At 37.6% G+C, this 19,627-nt stretch overlaps 1 protein-coding gene across 3 annotated transcripts in view; it reads left to right on the top strand.

Annotated features, from left to right (window-relative positions):
• Positions 1-6,020, top strand: part of PARN (poly(A)-specific ribonuclease) — a 39,483-nt gene extending 33,463 nt beyond the window's left edge. For all 3 annotated transcript variants that reach the window (XM_074552565.1, XM_074552564.1, XM_005487658.4), the window contains 2 exons: positions 3,361-3,554; positions 5,122-6,020. In XM_074552565.1, coding sequence (XP_074408666.1) covers positions 3,361-3,554; positions 5,122-5,174 — 247 coding nt within the window. In that variant the 3' untranslated portion in view covers positions 5,175-6,020. The remainder of the gene's footprint in view (positions 1-3,360; positions 3,555-5,121) is intronic.
• Positions 6,021-19,627: the final 13,607 nt, after the last annotated feature.

The following is a 19,627-nucleotide window of genomic DNA, read 5'->3' as shown; positions in this document are numbered from 1 at the left end:
AATGTAAGATGGAGAAGCAGATGAAAAAGTGTTGCATTTGACAGAACTTCAAGTAGTAAATAAGATCCCCTTGTCCAGAGCTGTTGCTATTCAGAGCACACATAGGAAACAGATGGAACTGGCTGTGTTGTGCTTAGCAAGGACTGCCAGCTCTGCCAGGCAGTTACATGCGTGGCTTTAAGGGCTTTTCCTTAGCAAAACAGTGTTAAACCATAGCAGGAAAAGTTCAAATGGGGTTTGCTCTATGGAAAACTAGGTACCCTGCTCTATTTGTACTTCCTTATTCTCCTGATCATCATCTGGAAAGAGTGAAGAAGAGTAAGGGCAATGCCAAAAGACAGTGTAAGAAGTACAAGGAAAGGAGACAATTCTGCCTGAAACTGTGAGTGCTGCATCTTCTGTCAAGTCAGGGCTGTTTGTAGCACCACTTCCTTGAATGCCTTCATTTTGCCAAAGATAGCTAATTCTTGAAATGTGCAAGTGTTTCTGCTTGGTTTATTGATGATGATTCTTTTGGTTTATTACAGAAATGGTTGTTTCCAGTGGTTTATTACCCCCTAAAGAATAGGAATTGCAAAAGCTGAGGTATTAAGGGTATAGATAACAAATACTGCAAGTAAATTATTATAGTGTTCCTGCTTGTATTGTTATTTTAGGTGAATTCACCTGCTCTTCAGCTGAAATGACTGAGTTTTATGATGGATCAGTATCTACTCCCACCCCTCAATGTTGTTTCAAGTGTCAAGAGAACTTAGTTTTGTGTAAATGAAATTTATTTGAAATTGTAGGTCCTCATATATCCAGGCCAGTTACAAATACCTTGTTGTCATGAAGTGTTTCTTTGAAAAATCAGACATGCTTTTCCAAAAGAGAAAATGTTAAATGCTGCATTATCATAATTGTTTTCCTACTTTTTGCTTCCCTCCACATGCTGATTATTTCAATTTAATTACCATAGTGGTAATTGGATTGCTGCTATTTAGTACATCTGATAATATGTTCTTTAGAAAATAAAATGAGTTATTGCCTGGATAGCTGTTGTACAGGTGTGTTTGGAACCCTGAGTGCTGCATGGTTAGGGGATGGGGTAAATCTGTGTCTCTAAATGCTCATAAGGATCATAAGAGAAGTCTGTCTGCGTTGGGCAATGACTGAAAGCAATTATTGTGTTTGGTCTTTAACTTTGTTCAGTTGTTTGTCAGCCGAATGAAGAAGTTGAGGCAGATACATGGGCACATCCAAAATAACTGTTATAAGTAGAAAACTGAACTTTGAGTAGTTGTGTATGCAACCATACTCATTTACTGCTTGGTACATAAATAACATTACTGTAATCTTAAATCTTATTTAAAGTTAAAGAAGAACAAGACATAAAACAATTAACCCTTTCCCCTCCAGAAGCCATGCAGTCAGTGAATGAATAGCAAATAAAATTATTTAGGAGAAAGGAAGACAATGGTTTTTCATTATAAAATATGTTTATTTTGTATTTTGTGCTGCCGCTTTTTGGTGGTGGGTTTTTTTTCCCCCATAAGGTATCTGCAGGAGGACCATAAGGCTTAAAATTAATTTTTATGTTGTTCTTTGGTACCCAGCTAAATGTGCACTGAAGGTCAAGAATTTGTTTCTCTTTATTTGCAATAACTTCACAGGAGTCTTATGTTGGAAAAAATTAAATTCAGCCATAGGACCATTCAAGAAGGGATCTTCTTCCTACAGTGAGTGCAAGTTCCCTTCTGAGAGCCAAGTGCTGAAGAAATCCTGGGATCATAATTTATGGTTCCTGAGTTTTTTCTTCCTAATGTATTTTTCAGAATGGCTTTCCCCAAAGTAGAATTCTTACAACTTTTCTAAACTGTATTTAAAAAAAAAGAGTAGTTTTTCATTTCCTAATGCTACTTCTTCCCTAGATTTTTTTCTTTCCAACCCTAGTTTTTGCCTGTTTTGCAATCCTGAAGTGTGTACATAGGATTAACAGTTCTATCCAGCTTTTTATTGGTGGTGGTTATGGTATGACTCAAAATGATGATTTGTAAGAAATCATGCAAGAAGGCCTTCTGTGTGTGAATGTTTGGAGGAAAAACCAGCTATTCATCAAAGTAAATGGTGTTTGTGCTCCTAAAGTGGATGTAAGAGCATGAGATGTAATCATATGTTTCATCTTTGTTTATTGCCTTTGGACATCCCAGACAGTCTCTGTTTTAAGTTGCAAAATGTTCAGCTGAAAAAATTCCATTTCAAAGCCAAAAGTATACTGCAAAATTTAACAGTTCTTCCTTTAGCTGAAACCTTATTGAAACACTGCAATTCACTGCTGTTGATTAAAAAGAAAAAAATACCTTGTAAAGCTTTGTTTTATAACTTAGTATTAGTATTTATTTAGCTCACAGAATAGAACGTGGCTTAGATGCATACAGCCATGTTGTGTAGTTCTAATTAAAAAATAAAAGTTCATAAATCTAAAACTACCCTTTTTAAAATTGGTTGTTCTAAAAGAATTATATTAGACATTTAAGTAGCTGGTGTTTACATATCTAGAAGTTCCTAATGGGAACTGGTTTTTAATTAGCCCCTTTGCTACCTCATTCTGTTTTATACTCATGCTAATTTGATTTTAATACTGTCAGTTGTCTTTTAAGGAAATTTAACAATAGCATTGCAGTGGAACAAAAGCCTACACAAGGTTATTTCAGTGTGTGCTGAATGGAGTGGGGCTCTGAGTTATCTTTGTACTCTGTTAGTCAGACTTCATTCAAATGCTGCTAATGAAGTGAGTGTGCAATTTCGTGTGCTCTGTATTTTACTGGTCCCGTGAACAACAGGACTCTGCACTTGAAAGCCAGATTTAAATTTTATATGTGGAGCCTGATGTTTTCCTCTACCTTTATATAAAAATGCTTTTAAAACTACCTGTATTTCCAGCAGAGAGGTGAAGTGAGCATGTAGGCTCCTTCAATTTCAAGATGTGGTTTTGAGGCTTCAGTTGTGCCTGATTTGGTGTCTATTGACAGTGCTTTAAAGAGCTTGCATAACTAAGAGAATAAAATGTAGAACTGTGCAGGGATAGAGAACTGATTGAATTACATTTCAGATGAGTGATCTCATCAGAATAGCAGCTAAGTCTGAGACATCAGTAGTACAAAAAATGAATACCCTGATCTACAGAAGATCAGATTAGATAGCAAATTTGAGGAATTTTATAGTTAGGCCAAATCTTTCGGATAATGCAATTTCATGGTACACCACTTAGGACAGTTTATTCTTCTACCTTCATAAGCATTTAATAGATGTGCAACAATGTGTACTTATGTACCTGTGTCTTCTTGACTTTTTCACAATCATCTTTCTTCTGTCTCCCAGTTTTACAGGTCCCAGTACAGTGGGAAAGAGAAGCATGAGTCCTATTGAGGAAGAAACTGTTTCTGATGATATGGAAGAGGGAGAAGGCCAAGATCTAGAAAATGATCAGACAGACTCCTGTGCAGAGTCCCTTCCAGATGGCAAGAAGAGAGCCAAAAAGTTGAAAAAGATCAAGACAGAACAAGTTCCAGCAGGTAAGTGCTGGAACCATGTTAATGCACATAGTTTTCTGTTCTGTTTGGAAATGTTCTAGGCCTGAACAGAACTGAAATTGTTTTCTTCAAAGTCATTGCTTCTAGCAGTAACTTACTCCATTACATTCAAAGTTCTTCTTGAAACTGAAGACTGCATCATACAAAAATGGTAAAAAAACTCAACAAACAAACCCAAAACAACATCAAAAAGCAAAGAACTCAGTCCAAACCAAAAAACTCACAACCAGCCAAAACCCAATCTGACACCAACCAAAGGAATCAGAATGTAGTTGATTTATTACTTTTGCTTACCTTTTCCTTAAAATAAAGCATTTTTAATATATTTTTAGGTGTTCTATTTTTTTTTAATGTGACTTTGTAGATGAGCTTAGTCAATGTGTTTTGCATTGTAAGCAAAATTGAAGGCACTCTGTTTTGATGCATTATGTATGCATTAATACATTCAGTGTTTTGTGTGATATTTGTAACCATAACCTTTATTGGGCTTCATTGGCTGAAGACTTTTCACCTAGGGCTGATGGGAAGGTGGGTGTTTCCAGATTTTAATACCTATGTAATTTTTAGCCAAAATACTTTGAACTGAACATCTGACTAAATGCAGGCAGGTTACAATCAGATGATGATGTTTCATCTTGTAATTTTTGCTGTTTTTGCAGCTTGTGCAAAAAAAGTTAATAACTATCCTTAGATCACATGAATTTAAACATGAATAAAATGAAAATATTTTCATTTTATTGATCTATTTTTTGTTGATTCTATTTCAGTGTTTGTTAATAATTTCTTGCAGAAATTGGATTATAATAAAAATTAAATCATATTTTAATTTGGTCCAGATGACCATACCATATTAGTCAACTGGAGCACTGCTTGCATTGAAGTATATTCAAATATTCATAATTAAAACTTTGTTTCAATAATTGCACTAGCAGCTTTTATCCAGAAAGTAGTATTGTATTCCAGACATTCTTTCTCCTGACTTGGTAGAGTAAAATCTTTCTTAGCTGATTCAAAAACTGTGCTTGGAAATTGTTTTCTTCTTTTTGTTCAGTAGGGCAGTTGGGGCCTGTAAGCATATACAAAATGACAAGAGTGTCTGTAATTCTGAGTATAAAATTCAGGCTCTTCTTTGGCCTCATGGGAATATGTGTTATCGGTAGTAATGATTCATCTTTATTCTCCAGTTAATTTGGGATGAAAATATTCTTCCCTGTCTTAACAGCCTAAATAAAAATAATGACAAGTACACTTGGGAAAATAGTATTTAACTTTATCATCCCAGTAATTGCAAAACCAAAATTACCTAATTACTAGGGTTAAAAATACATTATTTACCATTTATTTAAGAAACTTGAAATTAACCTTTACTTTTCCCCCTTTTTTAGTACCTATTCATAAATAATCTCTTGGTTTCTCTTTGTAAATATTGACTTGCCAGTAACGTATCTAGAGCCTCCCTCTATAGGAAAATATGTCTTAATATCCTCTGGGAGAATAACAACAACAAAAAATCTTGATGTAATTTTTATTCCATGATTCTGTCTTCTAGGAAGCCTCACAAGTAGTTCCACTGGAATTTTTGAGGTCCCTGAAACATGGTAGGAAACAACTGCCTTAAAAAGTGGAATTGATTGAAAGCAGTTGAGAGAATACACCTCTTGGAAGCCATACTTTATTTGAATAAAGTGGTGTTAACAAAGCAGTATGTGTCCTGAAAATCAGTTTAATTATTTTAAACTGTTTCTTGAACAATCACTGTCAGTTTTACTCGTGTGTACATCACCTAGTATTTGACTTGTTGTTGATCCTGTGAAATCCTTGCTGTTGTAACTGATGTTAGGTTTAAGGAGCAAGACTCAGTGTCCTTTGGTCACCTCCTTTGGCATGCTGGCTGTGAACTGTACAAGAACTGGCACTCTGTGACTTGTGCTAGGCTGTTTCCTTTGCTTGGGCAGTTACCACAGCTCTCCTAATATTTAACTGTTTTTTCAGGCAGCTTCAGTATGCTGTCAGCATTCTGGAAACAGGTAGAACTGCAGTTTTACTTATTGCTTTCTACCTGCTACTTTAACTGGGATCATTTTTTGAATTTCTGTTCTCTACCCTCACCCCCAGTGCAGGTGGTATTCATCTAAATACCAGCATTACACATACCTACCCTTTCAAAAAACTGTAACTTAAAAGTTTCTCCAACATTAATTTCCTGGTGGGAGGTAGTTTTTCTTTGTTTTCACATCTGTTGTTCCAACTTTTAAATCCTGATTCTGTAAAAAATGTTTTTTGGTAAATGTGATAAACCTGCTAACTGCACCAGCCCTTTATTTGTTTAAAAAAGGATCTGCATTGGTAGATTTCAGAAAATGTTTGATATTTAAATTTTTGTATCATGGAAATAAAACCAAAATATGTATTTCCATAACATGAAAATTAAAGACATTTTCTTAGGAACTGGTTTGGTTTTATTTATTAGCGTCTGAAATTGTTTGAGTGAGACCTTTTTTTTTGTTTTTCTTCTCCCTAATATAACAATTTTTGTCATCCTGTGAGTAGCAGACCCTTTTGTTCCATGGACTGTTTTCAAGATATTTGTGAAATGTAACCAAGAAAAGCAAGCCTATTGTCATAAGATTTAAATTGCTATGTGTTTCCCTTGGAGGGGTGAAAACAAAAGAATTCTACAAATCAGCAAATTCAGAACCATTCCTGTGGAAGAGTGGAATAATAAGAAGGCTTCATTATATTATATTTACACTAGAGTGGGAACCACTGTCTGTTAAACATGAAATAACCTGTTTGAAGGTATGTCCAAATTTGTGGGTTTTTAAATAATTGTGAACTTGCATTGCAAAGAGGAAAAATAATTTCAAGATGTTAAATGTGAAATGTTGCATTTCTAACCTTAGAATGCTCCCAGAAGTACTATAATTAAATTGTTTAATAGCAGCTCTATCATCACATTCTCACACTAAAATGTGGGAAAGACTTGTTATTAGTGGTGCAAGGGAAAAATAGTAACTGAACTCTTCTGCTCTCCAGAATCCAGAGACTTTTCTTCTCCAAGACTCACGACCTTGGAACTAAATACTTAAATCACTTTTGTCTTGAATATCCAAAGCAATTGTAAATTTAGTTCTCAGAATATTTGCAACAGCTAGTAACAGTGGAGTCTTCATCTCTCCTTGAGGTGATTCAGGTAAATCACATGGTGTTCTATCCAAATGTTGGAGTTGTTAACTGTATATCCTAAAGAGCTGGCTTAACATGATTTGGGACAGAGCTTGAGTCATGATGACAAAAGGGTGCAGAAGAAGCATTTGAGGGGATTGTCAGTAGTACAGGTTAAGGGGCAAGGAATTAGCTGCTCAAGGGACAGAGAGGGCAACAGTGTCACAGGGAATCCACCTGGAGTGTACCCTGAGGCCGTTTGGATCTTCTTTACTCTTGAACAGCAATGCTTACATACCTGCAGGGAAAATATAAGTCTTAATTGCATTACAATCCAATCCCTTACAACTTGTTTCTTCAGAGTCGGCTACACTACAAAGGTTAACAGCTCTACCCACTATTTCTATACACCTCCTCTCAGTTGTCATTTTGAGAAGTTGGATGTTAATGATCTCTATCAGTAATTAATACTGCTTAAGAAAACAGGGTTCTTGCATGCCTTAGTCTTTGTGTGTGTTTGATTTTACTGGTTGACACCTGGGTAAGCTTCTGAACTGTGCTGGCTGGGGCTGTAGTATTTCTGACACTACATGTGGCTGGGTGAGTGTCAGAGCTCAGCGCCGGTGGTGTCCTGAGCAGGGGCTGACGCCGCTCGTCCTGCACCAGACCCCGCTGTTGTGTGGGGCTTGGTCCGCTTCCCTGTGCCTTAAATGAAATCATTAATTCTAGGAGGGAAAGAATGTAGCCTAAATTAGATCCACATTTATTTCATAATGTATGTTTAAAATACGTGCACAGAATTTGTTTTGGGAAAGCAAAGCTGTCATCACTAGTTGTGATGGCTCTGGGGCTTCTTGCTCGCTGGGGGTTTGTGCTGTTACTGACTCCAGAGGTCAGAGAATCATACAATATCCTGAGGATCGTCGAGTCCAGCTCCTGGCCCTGCACCGGCCAGCCCCGAGCTCCTCCCGGTGCCTGAGAGCGCTGTCCCGGCGTTATCCCGGCGCTGTCCCGGCGCCTCTCGCCCTCGGCTGCTCCGCTCCCCTCAGGGCCGGGCGGGCGCTGGCGGCGCCGCCGCCGCCCCATCCCCTCCCCGCCGGCCGTGTGGGGCTGGGGGCTGCAGCCGCCCTGAGGAGTTGTGCTTGTGCCTTCCCTCTGTCTGAAGGAGCCGACATGACCTTGCCCTCGGTAGTGCTGAGGTGGAACATTTTCCTCACAGCCGTGCGGCGGTGGGTTCCCCGCGCTCCCGCCTGGGGCAGGGGGAGGAGCGGCCGGTCCTCACCGCTGGCTCTGAGGGGACGGAGCTGGGGAACGCTGAGGAGAGTGTAGGAAGCAACAAGCAACAATGTATAGAAGTGCTGAAGTAGGTGTTGAGGGGATTGAGGAATTGCCTTGAGAAAATGACGGAGTTTTGTAAGAAGTGTTTAAAAAAAGACACTTAGAAGTGTAGGCCTGAACATGGGAGTATCTGCCGAAATAGTGGAGAAACGTGAGGGAGGTGTGGTTCAGCAGCGAGCTAGGTGAACTGAAATCCTGCCACTGCACAGCAACGAGAATTGGCTTATTTGCCTGGAACTTAGACTTGACAGTGGTAATTTATCTGTGGCAATGGATTACTTCATTGCTCACCTCAGAAAGCACACTAAAACTGTATTTGATATAATAATTTTCGAATTCATCTCAAGTGTTAATGGGCAGGAAGTGTTAACGAGTCAAAATGCCCAGGATTGCAGCACAGGATGTAGGAAGTTGCTGGTAAATAGAAATAGAGATAAATGTATCATGTACACAAAGGGAAGAGTGTGAGTATCCCTAAAGCATGGATTTGAGTGGGGACAGGTAAGAGACTGAATGAATTTTATATGAAATTAAGATTGCTGTGACTGCAATGGCCCGTTCTTGGTCTCAGATTTGAGCTTATGGTTTGGAGCAAAAAGTTAAAAGCTTCAGATGGAGACCTAAATTTTATTATGGAACCAGTAGTAAAACCAAGAGAGAGATAGAAAGCTAAATCTTCTGGTGATTGTGGGAAAAAGTAAATGTTGTAATTCTTTCTTTCTTTAAACTTTTGAGTTCTGTCGTGGTGCCCAGAAAATGTCTGGTACCCTGGATGTGTTCACTGTCTTTAAATCATAGTAAATGTAATGCAGACAAAAATGTCCTCTGCAATTCAGCGTCAGAGCCTAAAGACTCCTGACAATCAAAAGTTCTTGGCATCCAATGTGTTTAGACTGCTGCCAGCTGAGCAGATGTGTACATTGAAGAAGATTCCTCAAGTTACTCCGCAGTACATTTAGAAAATGAATAAACATTTGCTTGTTTGTATTGTACTGTTACAGCTTTAAACTTACACTAAACTAACAGTACATGTGTGCTTTACAGATATACTGCTACATGTTCATTGGATGAGGAGCAATAGATGGTGGGTTAGACTGAGTTTTATAGGGTCAATGTATTCGTATTTAGGATGTTCTTTTTGCTGCAATGGGTATTTTAAAATGTTTTTTTTTCCATCAGGGTAGTTATTGGCAGCTATGTGCTTCCATGAGTGCTATAGCAGATCACAGGTCGGTCCCAGCTCAAAGCAAGCTCCTATGGAACACATCTATTCAGAAATGCAGTAGAGAAAACATTCAGCCAAACTGGGAAAAGTTGGATTTCCCTGCACTTATATTAATTTCTTAAAAGACATGACAGTTGTAGTTATACATGAGCAGTCAGCAGTCTGCAAGTTTTGCAAACAATGTTGTGGTTTCTTACCAGAGTGACCCTTTATGAGGGGGCAGGTCCTGGTGTGCAGCTGAACATGAATGCCTGGAGGTTGTGGCTGTGTTGAGCCACTTGAACCCTAATCTGTGACCTGTTTCAACCCATCAAATGACTGAAAATACAATTGTATTAAAGCTGATTGCTTAAAAAAAACCTTCTGAAGTTACCAATTCCTTTTATTAGCCTCAAAAAGCTTGGCACTGTTACTGAGGTAAGAATGGCTATTTTATTTGATTCTAAATATTTATTATAACTTTGAATATTTCTTTCAGATGGGATTTTAAACTTAGAATGTTTAAAGATGACTGAACATGTTTAGTTCATGTATATACTCAGGGTTGGGATTTCTTTTAATTTGTTGTTCTGTTTTTTATTAGATATTAGGTGACTTAATTGTAAAGATGCTTTTTACTTCAAAAATAAGTCTCTTCTTACTTCAAAAATATGCTCCAAGCATATGCATGTGTCTACAATTTAAAATTTTTGCATTAGGGGAAGTTGCTTGCCTCATTTGCAGTAAATAACTGATACATGTTTGCTAACATTACCGCAGCAATTTAAAAGTGACCCTCCATTCTGTTTAGAAAAGGTCTGTGCTTCAGCCTTTCCTTCCAGTTCTCTCATATGCTCGATTTAATTTCAGTTATCCAATTGTTGATGTGCTGTTGAGAAGCTGCCAGTTACCATCAGAAACTTGCTGCAATGGTGTAGAACTGCTGAAAGTGGAAATAATGGTTCAGTTATTTGCTCCTGTGCTGAGCACGTTGTCTCCAATGAATAATGCAGTGTTGCAAAGAGATGATTTGCCAGAGAATTTCCCCTCAGTGTTCCTGGTCTCCCTCAGCACACACTGATAACCTTTCCTGCTGGCTTGTGCCATCCTGCCCTGGGTTTTACAGAGATTGTTACTGGAACAGACTGAAAGGTGATCTGCTAAATGATGAGTCTGTGAAGAAGTTAATGGGAACTGGCAAATTTTAGGAGGTAAATGAGGTGCTGCTTGAAGTGTTTAATATTCCATTCTCATAGAACAGATCATTGTATTTTTAGTACTTCAATCAGGTTCCTTAATTGAAGTAAATTCTGTCTTGTAGAGGGTGCAGCTCTAAGGTGTTCTAAAGTAGTTATAACATCTTAATAATAATTTCTAATGGGTATTTGTAATTAATGCGCAGAAGAATTTTTGAGACTCACGCCTTTGGTTTTAATCATGTCCAAGAACAGGAGTTTAAAATCTAGTTGCTCATTTAATTAATGTCTAATATGAAATCTAGGATGAGGATATGTCTAAAATAAAAGAGAGATTTAGTGGCAGAATCACTTGCTTAATACCTTTTGGTCTTTTTATGCCTTCTTTTTGCTTTTTGAAGAAGGAACTAGAAGAATTAGACTAAATATAAACTAAATATGAAAACATTTTAGACTGATGGTTTTGGCAAACACCTCTTTTCCTTCCAACCACTCTGAAAGATATTTTGAAACCCTTGTGATGACAGTAGCAATAAGTAAATTCTATATGAGTACTAGCTCATACTAAAATCTAAATTAATGTAGTTTATCCTGAAAAAATATAGCAGCAGCTATACAAACTCGTACAAAACTGTTGGATTTCTAAGAGGATTAAAGAATAGAATGATGCTGAATTTAATCTATTTCCATACTAGTTGCACTCAAATATTAGCAGGTGGAGCTGTTTTTTGCCTTGGAATCAGTAAAAGACATGCATCTGAAATTGCTACTCCAACATATAAAATAGGCCTAATAAGCAACAGTAAAAAGTAGCATTTTCTGAGGAAAGTGCCCTATTTCTCATGGCAATAAAAGGCTTCAGTGTTCTGAGAGGAGTCCCAGTATAGTCTGGCAATTTTCAAAGACTTGCTGAATGTACAAACTCATATTTGAAGGGACCTTGTCTGGGTTTTTATGTATTTGATGCCTAATCTTAGGGTATGTGTGGTATGAGCAAGAGCTAGAAGCTTTTGTGCATGAGTCCCAGGATCTTAAAAAGCACAGCCTTTCTCATTCTGGCCTGCCAAAACAGGCACTCAGGCCCGTGGGTTTTGGTGAAACAGATTTTCAATCTAGTGTAGATGCTTTCTCAGTTCATAGAAGGAATTTGGAAAGTTCTGTGTTCTGCTTCTACAGGAGTTCAGACGAGACAAGAATTGTGTTAAATTCTGAATTCCAGTTTCTTAAATAAAAGCACTTCCCTGCCTTCAATGCCAAGCATATTTCAACAGTTTAAGGTAATGCACAACAAATTTAAAGGTGCCTATCTCATTTTCATCTATTTCCCTATACAAAATGCTTGCTTTTGTTAAATAAACTACTTTCTTATTTCTTGAATACATTTCTGAAAAGCAAGCACGCACATAAACACAGCGTTTAAAAATTCAGGAAAAAAAACTTTGAAAAATGTTGAATGTTTGCATTACATAGAGTATTGCTTGTGTATATTTTACCTTTTGGGAATAAACTATTGGCATAAAAATTCTGCTGTAAATTGTTAATGAAGTACAATTTCAAATGCAGTCCCACAGTTTAAGGTAGATTTGTGAACTGTAATCAGTATTTATTGCTCCATTACTCTTTTTGACAAATGGGTTTCACGTTGTTTCTCTCTGCAAGAACTGAAATTATCACTGTGTTTAAAATTGCAGCCTCTTTACCTCTCCCAGGCTGTTGTATGACTCAGGCAACCTGTGTAATCTCCGTGTGTTCATGGCTAGAGCACTACATCTCCATGTGCAGAATATTTATGAGAAGTGGGAGATAAAATGAATATTCTGGCATGATGCTGTTAAGGTACTGCAAGGATTGTGTTCAGCCATGCTGCCAGCAGTGCAAAGGGATTCCTGCCAGCAGGAGGGCTGGGGCTCTGACAAACAGCTCATCCTGCAGTCTGAGGGCTGGACATTGTCAAACATGGTAAAAATTACAGAAAACTTTTCCTTGGAGGCTGAAGAGCTAACCCAAACCCCCAAAAATTCCTACAGCTGCTGAAAAAAATGGAACAGAGGTTATCAGTAAACATGAGATAGTTAGTTAGTTAGTTAGTTAGTTAGTAGTTGAACTCTTGCTTGTGTCTTCACATTTAATGTTTCTTAAACAGAACTGAAAAGTCTTGTGCAGGTCAGATTTCATGCAGCGATGCCCTTTGACAAATGTGACTCTAGAGTGAAAAAAGGTAAAATTGTTTTCCTGTCTTGTTGAATAGCATGCAACTCTGTGAACACTGCCTGGAAGTGCTGAGCACTCAGCTGCACCACAGGATATAGATGTTTCACACTGGGGAGGATTTTATGTGTCTTGTCCTTATCAGGGACAATGAATTCATAGTCACTGACATTTCTGTTTGACATGCATTAATAGTGTAACAAGCTCTAAGGTTACTACTAATACTTGTTTGCACAGCTCTTTTATTTAATGGCAATGCTATGGGATTTATATCACAAACCTTTACCAGAACCTACCTTGTTTTATGTTAGCAAACAATACACAAACTTTAGGTCAAATAGACACAGGAAAATGAACAAATGGCTTGTATTATCCAAAATCCTTTACTTGATTCTTTTTATATCCTTAAGAACAATCCTGGCCCCTCATTTAATCATTTAATTTTAGCTTGTAAAGGTGAGAACTATTTTCTTATCAAGCATTCCTAGTAGGTTTACCATCTGTATGTTTCTTTGAGATAATTGGAAGATTCTGTATCTACTTTAAGTTTTTCAGCTTTCTGCTTAGTTTTTCAGTTTATAGATAATTACTGAGACTGTGAGCAGATTTTGCTGAGAAAGACATCACTGTAAGAAGACATGTTTGTCTGAGCAGTCTTTGAAGAGAATATTGGGAAGTCTTGTTTGTATTGCAATGCATATTCTAAACTAAGGTACAAAAATGTGTTGTCTGGCTCTAGATGGGAGTGTGTGATGAGTGCAGATGTGTATGTGAACTGCACAGGAAGAAAAGGGCCCAGCATTGGCATCTCAGCACTGTGGGAAACAGAACAGAGCAAGTGATCTTTCTGCCCCATAAATCTCACTGGAGTTATGTTTGCTAACAGTCCAACTGTAGAAACTTCTGGGAAAAAGCAGCAGGAAGCTGACACTTGTCTAGTGTTCTGAGCAATGGAAGTGCCAGCTAACTCATTTTCAGGAAACCTGGGGGTTTGTCCTTTTTCCTTAATGCTGAAATGTATTTGCATCTCACATAGATTTAGAGTTCAGTCTGGCAAAAAGCTCAGATGATTTTTAAGTTTCCTCTAAGGAGAAGTGCATTGCTTGTTAAGTTTAGTGTAGTCAAACCTAGACAAACAGAAAATAAACATTTCTGCTGTAGTGAGATGCAAGTACAAGTACTTGTAGCAGATCACAAAAGTTTTCAGGACTTGTCACTTTTATATATTTTCCATTGCTGCTCTTGCTTTGTGTATTCTGAACCTACCAGACATCAGTGTTTACTCTATAGATTAGGAGAGTCCTACTAAGATCTATCCACATTCAAACTAAAAAAACCCCATCACACTGAGTTTTCAAAGGTTTTAGTGTAAGCAGCACAGAGTTATTATTGTAGATAACAAACTGGGAGTGCTGCCATGTTCCAGGCTTTTTTCTGTGGAATAGAAATCAATGTGAATGATCCTGGGAGAAAATCTGAGCTGTGACAGTGATCCCTCTGGCTGGGTGGATCCATTTCAGCATGCTCTGGCTGGGCTTTAGGTAACTGAAATTACTGTTGGAAACTGGAATGGAAAAAATGGGTAATGTAAATAAGTTAAAGCATCCATAATGATAGCTACACAGTATCTGCTTAATAAAAACACCAAGGCAGGGACTTAACAGCCTTTATAAAATTCAGAATATCCAAACAGAAGAACATATGGAGAATTGACATAGTTTAGCCGAAAATCATGAGTGCTTTCCTTCTGTTTCATTAGAAGAAGGTAATGGCTTAGTGATTAAATAATATTATGCCACATTCAAAAGCACAGTCTCCCACTCCCCCTTCATTTCCTGAAGTTTGAGCCCTGTTGAAATCACTGTGGAACTGCTTGGCACTCAGTCACACTCAGACATGCCAGTTCATGTGCTCCTGTGATCCAGCTCCCTCTCACGTGGCTGCAACTGTCTCGCACCTCTCATGCTCTTTTTTTTCTTTTAGCACTGACTTGAGTGGGAGCTACAAATGCAAGCTTGGAGTTTGAGCAGCTGCAGTTCCCTTGTACAACACCCAATTCTTATGCCATACGTGCTACTGAATAATATATTCTACAGAATCCAGAACCTGGAAGCTAAAAAGATTCAGAAATCATTTGTCTGAAATGAAAGCAATTCTTCATAGAGTGATTTGTCTCTATTCCACCCTGGGATATTTACCACAAGTTTAACACTGAAATTCATGGTTGGTAGGAATCTGCAAACATTTTGATCTTTGTTTTTATATGTACTTGCTTGAGATTTTATAACAAATATGAATAATGAATTTTTATTCTCTTGTAGTTAATTTGTATTTCCACTGCTCTGTTGAGGATTATACAGCAGCATACAACTTAACCAGAACAGTTCACAAATGTATTTGCAAATTTAGTGTAGGATGAGATTCATTTAAGGGAGCTCTTGCTTGCACAGTGCTTCTTATTCTTGTGACATAATCTTATTCTCAAAAGACAGAAATCCTTCATTTTTGGAACAGTATGTAAGTAGCTATGGCTGGGGTTCTCAACACTGAGTCAGCCTGCAGAGATTTAAAGTGTTTTGTAAATGTGAATTTAATACTGTATTCAGCTAAAGTTTTTAGTTGAGCATGGTTCTTCAGGGAACCTGGGAAGATTTACAGCATTCGAAGGGGAAGCAGTACAGTATTTCCTGTCTGTGCTAGCTCTACATAGAGTACTTGCTCTGTCAATTTTACTGGTACTTCTTTGAGTTTACTATAAAATCATATCACAATGAATTTCCCATTTTTCCAACAAAATCAAACCAGAAAAATTAATATTTCAATAAATCCCACGGCTAGAACGGCTCCAACATTTAACCTGATGGTCACTGTGGAGCTGTTTTAATGCTACAAACTTACTAGGGGATGTTCAACTTAACTTAAGTTTCATTAGTGTAATATAAGTGTGTGCTATTGTCTGGTTTTGCTCTGTTATTCTTCCCTTTAATAGCCACCTAAAAGGAACAGCCACTGAATTGCTAAAAATGAGGATGAATGACACATTGTAAGGAAAGAGGCTCTATGCCAAATTCCACACATTTACACTGCCAACATTTATCCACAATGTTGGCAAAGTGGAGAAACCCTTCTGAGCTGCTCTGTTATTTATGAGACAGATCATTTCTTTCCCTGGTAGGATGGCGCTGGATAATCTGATTTTTGCCACCATCAGCTTAGCCACAGCTTTTAGGGTGCCATTGGGCAGCACACTTTAACCCTTCTGTGGTTCTGCTTTGTCCATCTGTAAAATGGAACTGAGAGTTACATATCTGATGTTTCTCTGACATTGAGTTCAGTTAAGCTCCAGGTATATTTTATTCTCATGTGAGGCATTATTGCATATTAAAAGAATCATTGCTTAAATGTATTTAGTACTTTTACTCAGGATTATGTGAATTTTTTCTATGAAAGCAGTGCATGGTGAATTAACTTGTTTTACATCTATTATAAAGTGTTTGACAAAATCAGGTATGACAGTTTTCTTCAATTTTATTTGACCAATATGACCAAACACACTGAAAGATATTCTGCCTCATTTGTTCTTTCTGAAATCTTTCCAGGATCCATCTGCAGAAAATATGTGAAATACCATATTTTTTTTGTCTTGGTCCTTTCCCCTTCCCTCTGCCTCCACAGTGCTTAAACTAAGCTGTGTTATTGAACTAAACTCTGTTATTCTGTATTTTAATCCAAGGCATAGGGACAGTGTTGTTTTAGAGTCTGAGTTGATGCAGTGATCTCACTCCCTGCCCCAGCAGCCCCTTGTCCTGAAAGGACCTGCGGTGCAGCTTTTCCTGGGATTGTAAACTCCCAGCTCGGAGCCTGGAGTCAGAAATGTGTTCATTCAGTGAGGACTTCACTTCCAACCATGTGTGCTAAGGCTTTGTGAATTTGGAAGTTAATTACTGTGTAAGAGACCTCTCCGAGAAGTTTGTTCTGAGCAGTTGCCTTAGGCAAAAAAGACAAACTCTCCTTTTTGAGATGTCTTCACAACAGCAGGCACTGAAAGCCTGCCCCAGGTCCTGCAGATAAATATTCACTGTAAACCTGACCTGGGCAGTTACTCTGCTACACAGAAACTGGTTTTTTATGCAGCTGAATGCTACTCAGGAATTTTGCAGTACTGGGAGGAGGCAGGGGAAATGAAGTAAGAGAACAATTCGAATAGCTGTTCTTTGAAATCATAGTCCAGGTTGTCTTGGATAATATTTGTGTATTTGTGTAGGAATGGAGGTCCGTGGGACAACACAGCCTTTCCATCTTGATATTTGTAGGAAAAGGCACAAAGTTTTTTTAAATTTCCTTGAATAAATACACAAAAATACTTTCCAGTGACGTTTAGTATCTGCTACAGTTCTCTTTCAATATTTTCCTGGTGTACTTTAAGCATCATGTAAGCACAAAGAGCAGGGTTTCTCCTGTTGCCTGTGCTCAGTGCTGTGATACATATTAATTTCAGTTCATATCCAGTGCATTCCCTCTTCCCTGACAGACCAGGACTCCAAGGTTCAGGCCACTTATTTGTAATGCTCTGATTGCATTACAAATGGGAGTAAATTTAATTTGGATTTTTGTTGGTTTGTTTCAATAATCTAATTATAATTTTTGCTTTTGAGTTTGTGTGGAACACAGAGCATAGCAAAAAAGAAAGCATGCTTCAATTTTTTTTCTTCTCAACTTCCACATATGCTCTCTTTGTGTCCTTATAGCTTTATTTCTTGAATGAAAATTTTAACATTAATTTCACATTCAATTTCTTTTTTTTAAGGTTCAACAAAGCCTTTCTTTCATTTATTCAAATACATTGTTTTCTCTTGGGCTGTGTTTGGACTTATTAGGGCACCTAAGCAAAAACTAAATGTTGTTTTTTTTAAAGGTTATGTACATTCTGCCAGCTGTGCACATTGCTGGTGAGCCAGATATCTCCAGGAGAGGGCTTGTGAAGGTGGCTTGAAAGTGTCTGGGATTTAAAAACCATGCAGAGTAGACACTCATAAAATACATTATTTATGCAGTCAGAGTTCTTTGAGTGTAGAAAAAGTCTCTGGGACTCACAAAGAAAGGTAGCTAACTATAAAAAATATTTTTAATTTGCTTAGGATATAACTCTCCATGTAATATAGGCAGTGCCTGCAAAGTGCAGTATCCAGCTCTGTAATAGAAGCACCTCACACTTGAACTTGAACTTAATTTGGTCCAAAATAATTTAGCCAAGTAGAACCATACATAAGTCAGTTATCCTTTTTTTTTAATTTACAGTGTAACGTTTGAAAATGTTTTGCTGTGATTTCAATGTTGAATGTGTGCAGTAAGAGAGGGACGTTTGTGCAAATTTACTTTAGCATTTACAGCTTCCTGACCTTCCACTGACTTTTATCCAAGTTGCATTGTTAGATTGCTGCAACAGAAAATCACCTTTAGAAACTGGTGAAATAATACAATTAACACTTCTGATTAAAAGCTTGTGTAGTCCTAGTGGACACAGTGCTCTCAATTTAAAAGGTGATTGTTAGTTTCCCCATTATTTCCCTTGCCCTGCAGCAGCAGTGGGCAGACATGCACGTTGCTTTAGTAGCACAAGAACTTCCAAAGAAATCTTTCTTGTCCTGGGGGCTCTTGGGCCCTCATGTGACACTGGGACACAAGGCACTGTTGGAAAATGTGCATGAGCAGTGACTTGACCACCCTATGGAGCCTTGGAGGTAAAGAAAGGGGGAAAGGAAAACCAAGTTTTTGGAGTTGCAGTACTGAAACACCGTGTGACAGGCTTACCTCAGTTTGAGGTTCCTTCTCCTTAAATATATGGAGTAGATTTGTTACTATAAAGTAAAACTACAAATACGTTTTTCAAAAAAATTTTTAAAAGCAACCTTTAATGAGTTTCTTTAGTGTAGATCACATAAATGGGATCAGGACTTTTTCCATGATGAGGGAATATGAAGATGCTACAAACTGAATTGTAGGAATTGTCTCCTCTAAAAGAATAGCTACATCTTAGATGAGCAATTACCATTACACTAAAAGCAATCAGAGTAATCTTCAGACCGTACTCACATTGAATTATTTGGATTTTATGAGGGATTGATCACATGCAACACAGTTGGACTTGGTGATTGATAATTCACTACTTTTATATGACAAGTCCCTTTGAATAAAGGTGCACATCAAAATGTGACTGTGGTTAAAACATCTGGGTGATTTTAAACAGCAAGCTTTCCCTTTGGTAGAAGATAGCAGGCAGGAAAAGTGTATTTAAACCACTATTTAAAATAATTCTGAAGTAGATAGCAGATTTTCCTTTACAGATGGTGCTTAGGAGTTCAAGAAGTGTTTGCACAACGCTCTCAGGAGCAGGGTGGGATTGTTGGGGTGTCCTGGACAGGGCCAGCATTGGGACTCAATGATCCTTCCAACACAGGATATTCTATGATTCCATAAAAATACATAAATTTATAAGTGAGAAATAATAAAATATCATCTCTTTATTTGCAGAAGAGCCAAGTGATGTAAAAAGCTACATTTTATTTCAGAATGACTTAATTAGGACATTAAGGCCAGGTTTTCCAAAGATTCATTGGTTTGACCTTCCTGAAAACTTTTGCTTCTTTCCCAAAAGCACACTGGAATTTCTTTGACCTCAATTTACAAATTCTGTCATACAGAATTCATTAGGGACTTTGTATAGAGTAAGTACACACTATGTGGTATTAAATGCATTTTAATTAAAAGACCAATTGTATAAAAAAGACACTCAAACCAAATGTATTCAGGGCTGGGAATTTTACTTTTGCACAGGCCTATGCAAGCCAATAGATGTTTGAAATGACTGAATCAATAAATAGCAGTATTTAATGAGATTTTGGTAACCAAATCAACTTCAGACAAGTTAGAGTTCAAGCCTTGTG

Source organism: Zonotrichia albicollis, chromosome 16 (assembly GCF_047830755.1).
Source record: "Zonotrichia albicollis isolate bZonAlb1 chromosome 16, bZonAlb1.hap1, whole genome shotgun sequence".
Classification (NCBI taxonomy): Eukaryota; Metazoa; Chordata; class Aves; order Passeriformes; family Passerellidae; genus Zonotrichia; species Zonotrichia albicollis.
This window is presented reverse-complemented; position numbering and strand designations above follow the sequence as displayed.